Source organism: Ptychodera flava, chromosome 19 (genome assembly GCF_041260155.1).
Source record: "Ptychodera flava strain L36383 chromosome 19, AS_Pfla_20210202, whole genome shotgun sequence".
Lineage (NCBI taxonomy): Eukaryota > Metazoa > Hemichordata > Enteropneusta > Ptychoderidae > Ptychodera > Ptychodera flava.
Genome location: NC_091946.1, coordinates 32,536,460 through 32,542,459, shown reverse-complemented (window position 1 = coordinate 32,542,459; position 6,000 = coordinate 32,536,460). Strand labels below are relative to the sequence as shown.

The 6,000-nt window shown below is 41.2% G+C and overlaps 1 protein-coding gene across 1 annotated transcript; it reads right to left on the bottom strand.

Annotated features, from left to right (window-relative positions):
- Positions 1 to 406: 406 nt before the first annotated feature.
- On the bottom strand, positions 407 to 1,522 carry LOC139118165 (adenosine receptor A1-like). The gene has a single exon (XM_070681459.1). It carries the CDS (start codon positions 1,520 to 1,522, stop codon positions 407 to 409), a length of 1,116 nt encoding a protein of 371 aa, XP_070537560.1.
- Positions 1,523 to 6,000: the final 4,478 nt, after the last annotated feature.

The window sequence follows — 6,000 nt, the reverse complement described above, 5'->3', positions numbered from 1 at the left end:
GCCTTCGGTCGGGGTTTTGCTTGAGCATAGGAGTTATTTGTTCAACTCTGATTTTTTAAAGCAGCTTCCCCTCGGAATAACATAATCACTGGAAAAGCCAAAGGATGATTTTTTTCGTACATGATCAAGATTATTCATTTCTATCTTTCACCACTTGTCGGAAGAATTGTGTGATTTCCAAGCATAACGCCTGATACACAATGTCACTCTCGTAGACAACTGTGTAGCAGATATCTGCAAGCCGAAAAGCGATATTTTGTTATGTTAACTAAACATGGGTCCGGACTTAAAACAGGGGGGAAAGCTTACTTATTTGACCATTCATTGCCAAGTAGAATAAGAAATTGAAGTTGTATGCAACGCCTTGGTATAATACCTGTAAAGGTTAAATTAACGTTGAGTATGCTTATACTCTTTGACACTTGATAATTTTCTTCAAGGTCTTTCTCAGAGGAACGTCTCTAAGAGCATATAATATCGGATTGATCGTCGAGTTTAACATGCTAAATGAAAATGCAACGTCGTTCAGGGTGCTGTCATAAAAACCAGGTAGCATATATTCGACGATTAACATGAATGCAAATGGTATCCAACTTAGGGTGAATGCTCCTAGGATCATAAGCAGCGTCTTCGTTGTCCTCATCTCTCTCTTGAATATCTTCAAACGACTCTGTTGCGATTGCGAGGACAGGGCGACACCGCTCTCGCTACTCTGGTTCCCGGATGCAGGGGTGTGAATCGGTTGAGCGTTCCCACTGACGGCCATGGGCACTTCAACAGCTGCTGGGGCGTTCAGATTGACGTGAAGGGCTTGAATCTTCCTTCGCTGTTGGACGGCAACGTGGGCCAGTCGTCCGTACAGTACGCACATGACGAACAGAGGCAAGAAAAACACGCCAAAGCAGACAAACATGAGATACTCTCCGGTCATGACAAATGAGGGTCCATCACAATTAATCACGGCTGGCAAGGGGGGTCGCCAACCCATTAGCGGTAGGAGACCAACAAATATACCTCCCAACCAGGCGCCGGCTATGAGGCAGGCACATCGAAACCGCGTCATGATTGTCTCATAGGTAAACGGCTTGGTGATCACCAAGTAGCGGTCGATGGCGATGAGAACCATGTGGAATATGCTGATGGCCCAGAACCCAAACAGAAAGCAGTAAATTGTAAAGCAGTGCATCGGATGTTCATTCAGCAGTCCCGGGGAGCTGTTGTAAACGGCACCCGATACGATGAAGAAGCCGGTCAGTTTGTCGACCGTTGCCATACTCGTAATGAAAGCGTATCTCGTTTCTCTGAGATCCCTGTTCAATAATACTGACAAAATGACCAAAACGTTGCCAAATATGGTCAAGGCGCCGATGATGGCAATACGTGCAGCGGACCCGTAGTCAGTTGCCCTGCCCGATTCGGTAGCCGTGTCGTTTCGAAACGAGAACGTATCATTACAGTACCTTGTGATGTTACATAAATAAGGTGTGGTGACAGGAGCAGGCGACAGATCTTCCTCATCCATGTTTGAATATCACAACTCCAGTTCCCTATCAACTGCCGTGTAACGATTGTTACTCTTTACCAAGCGTTCCTGACCTATTTGCGAGACTGATTTTGTGTTTTCAGGTTATGGCAGCTCAGTATCTCTGCAGTTCTTTTAAAGTTCGAAGAAAGTCTTCGCAAAGCTCCCGGAAGGCGACAGCTTAACATACGAGTACAAGCTCAGGTGACGAACGACTGTAGATACTGACAAGACGGCAAGTTGATCGGAATGTTTTACCTGAAATGCACAACTCTAAGCAGCTTAGGAAATTGACATGTTGTCCTTCAGTCATCTTATGTATTTGCCTTTCCGCATCCTGATTGGTTGAGAAGTCCATCCCGAAAAGGATCTTTATAATACAGGTAACCTATATTTCATGATTTCGATGTATGACTCGTGGAAATGAAATATTAAAATGAAGTAGTTATGTGATTGGCTATTTTTAAGATGGAAATGCCCGGAATCGAAATTTAAGGTACTATGCGTTTCGAAAGTGACCACAAGGACAGTGGTATCTCAAAGAACTCGGGATCTTACAAACAGACGTAACGATAAAGTTTATGCAACTACACCACCAACGGCAGATTTTGCAGTCCCAGCATTATTCTTTGAAGCTGACAGACCTATTTTTCAGTATCTTGATCGATGTCACGGTAAGAACTGTAAATAGTTGTCACTTAGCGCCTGGAAATTGAAAGACTTAAACTTTTGTTCAAAATTTCCTAAAGGAAACTTTCAACCTATCTCTTTCATAACCAAGAATAAGACTCTGAGCCACTGTGCGAATTTCGGTACAGTAACTATGGAAACAAATTACCTTAAACTTACCCATATTTGAAATTCAAAATACCGCCATTCCTGCCTTACCCCCCTGGGGTACTCCCAATATTTTCAGGCGGGGAATATTGTGCCGCCCAAGTTGAAAATATCTACCTGACTATTCCAAAATACAAATATGGGTCATTGTTAAGGATTTCCTCGGCGAATTAGGGGGTGAGGTACCATTATTCTACTTCATGTTAAGGTTTTCCTGAAGTATGCGGATATTTCCTTCTTTTCTGATCATATGCAATGTTTTTATGAAAAGTGACCCTTGTTTAGGGACTTATTTGGTGAAGGAAAATGACCCTTTCGGGCGGCACATACCATAGGCTTGAATCTTTCTATGGGAGTACCCCGAGGTCCAAACTCACAGTGCCTACCCAAAGGACCTTGATTAACTCAGTGGGAAAAAATAAGTTTTCGTCTTTTACAAAACTGAGGTGGTGAAACGTATTCAAAGAGCTTCAAAATGAGCCCAAACAAACGGTAAAACAAATATAATTATTCGAAAATTTTCAGAGTCCCGCATACTTCTTTCCCCTGGCCGAGGTGCATTCTACCATAAGCAAGCGGGGTACTACACCTGTTTTAGAGAGTACGGAGGGTACGGTGGAGTTTTCTGTTCTGTAGACGATCTGTGTACCATGTAAAATCTCACAGTATTGTGTGCCAAGTGACCATCCTGAAGAGGTGACCACTCGCTAAGAAGTGACCATGAAAACAAGCTTCATTTATTGTTATTTCTACAAAAATACCTAAATTAGACCTTTTAGACAATCTTACCCACTACATCTCCCTATACCAATATTTCCATGTTCCGAATTGCAATCTATATTTGGTATGGTATAAACACACGAAGCATACCGTGACAGTTTAATGCTACTGGAACGTAAAATTAGCCATCTACACTTGGCAATGGTTACTAGTAAATGGCATATGTATAGAAGAAAGGGCTTGTTCTCGCTTCTACTGTCTATGGTTATACACTTGCTGGTGCATTCGCTGTTGATTTGGTCAAAGTTAATCCGGTGATGATCTGGTGACAGTGGATCTGGCTTTGGGACATTTAATAGGCGATCAAACACATCAGATAATAGACCAAACACAGTGATGAAACTTCGCGTAAGATTGTCAAAGGACAAACCTTTCTGTGTGCAAATACATAACAAAGTGAAGGAGCAAAATAAATCTTTACAAAACCAGTACTGAGATAAGACGAAGTATAAATCTTGATTGGCAACATCTATTATAGTCAAATGTATTAAAAAAATAAACAATAGCAACAAGAAACCTGTGCTGAAACCAAGGCACCCCTACCCCTACCTCCGCCGCCGGGGCGACAGGTACGCTTTTCCCTATGTATGAACTTCAAACATTTTTTGTGCAAGGGAATTCGCTACGCACCCCTCAGTCACAGGTTTGAACTTTTGCTCATACATGTATTTTGCCCGAAACACAATGCCTTTATAGTCAAGAATAATAATTTTGGAGTCCCTTTAAAATCTTTGACAACCTCAAAGTTGCCTGTATTTAAAACTAAAATGGCTGCCATACCCTGTGGTATGGTCCTATACGTCACATTGTCAACGTGAACTTTTAAAACATGTGAAACTTAACTTCCATTTCATACTTCAAAATGTGTTCAAGTGAACTCTCAACAGAAAAAGAGTGCCCCCGAGGTGAGTTCTTCTTTAAGGTAGAATGCGCCTCGGGGACAGATATTCGCGCTCTCAAACTCTTCCAATGCTTTTCTGAGCTACCACTTGTGGGGGATAATTTTGAAGCTCTCATTGTAAGAAAACTTATAATCGTCTTAGTTTTTCGAAAATCGCTTTTTTCCCGATACAATTAACACAGGGATGGCGGCCATGTTGAATTTCAAATATCGGTAAATCTTGGGTAATTTGTTTCTCTATTACCAAAATTTGCACGGTGACCCTCGATTATCATTCTTGATTTTGAAGAGAACGGTTGAAAGATTCCTTGAGGAAAGTTTGAGCAAAAGTTTAAGTGTTTCACTTTCGAGGCGTATACTACCTTAAGAAGTGGTAGTTGATTTGTTGTCTGTCGTTACAGTTGTGACCTTGATGGAAAGAAAAGAAACGGGATAATGGAAATGAGCCATAATTTGCCTTGCTGATTCTCAATGACAAGTCTCAAGGTCTTCTGGAGGAAAGTGGTGCATTGCTAATGATCAAGGTATGGTCATTGTAAAGGTACTGGCGATGGGTAATCTTTCAAATTACACCCGGATTAAACCGTCCTCGAGAAATGAAGTTTTCTGACTCGACTGACAAGCTTAAGCAACGAAATGTTGACAAAGACATGTGCAAGGTTCGAAAGTAGAAATAGAATCATCCCTCAAAATCAGCTCTTTTGTGCAAAAACTAACAATCTGTATCAAATAGTCGTCATGGAAATTTCTTTAGGATGCCTATATTTGCCATATCCTTCCTCTTCGGGGCATATTGTGCTTTCCGTTTTACATTTCATGAAGAATGCGATTATTGAGTTTCGTGAACTTATATCGAGGCAATGCTTCATTTTCTCGAGAGAAGTCGACTCTGCGCAAAGTTGGTCATGGAAAGCGAAGCCAATTACTTTGCGAGCTCAGCGCTATTCGCCCCCTTTTCGCGTTGAATTTACCCTTTTGTCATATTCGGTATATACCTGGTATTTTCTACTTCTGAACTGTTTGTACATTGGAGGCCATCTTTTGCCGACAGCACAAGATTCCGTTTTTGATTTTTAATGTAACAATACGTAAGTCTGTCGCATCTTCGGGCATAAACATTTCATATTGAAGGAAAAAAAAGATAATATGCAGCAGTGTACGTTAGGTTTTTCACAAATTTTGAGATGGTATAAAAATTGGCTTTACTGCGAACGGTAAATTCTATCCACGCCGTCTAGTTGGTATAAGGTCATGCGAACTTTAGGTAAATGGGAAAATACTAGCGTTGTGACTGCACGGAATGCCAATCTTTTCGAACTCTGACCTACAAGATAACTTCTTCACTATTACTTTACTTGAACTTGCAAAACGCGGGAGTTTGTTATCACAAAGTGTGACATCATTATTGTAGCAAACGAGTGGTAAAATGTCACTAAATGACTTAGTGAAGGGTTATTCGGTTAGAAGATTGAGGTCATAAAAGGGACATGACATAATATACCGCGAGCCAGGCTCCTCCGTAACGGTATGGAATAAAGCGCCCTCACAATAATCACGCTTTACACTATTTTTTTCATAATCTGGTCCCCTGACCCATTTCTACCGCTGGCTGCGCTGCTAAAATAGGGTCAGATATGGGTAATATTTCAGTCAGAATTTTGATGCATATTAATGAGCACAGTCACCTGACAAGATCTTGTGATCAGCACATCTGTACAGTGGCAAGTTGGGAAATTAGATGACGAAGCATCGAAAGCTGTAGTTGTTTGCACGGCTTCACTTTTCAGTCTCCGACTCTGTTCTTCTATGATGATATTTATCGGTGAAATGATGATTATGATCCATGATCTTTTTCTCAGACGTGACCCGGTGACCATGGCGATACCTTTGTCAAGTACGGTAATGATTCAAACTAAATGATTTTTCGTTTTTCATTCAATACCGACATAGGATGCTTGGT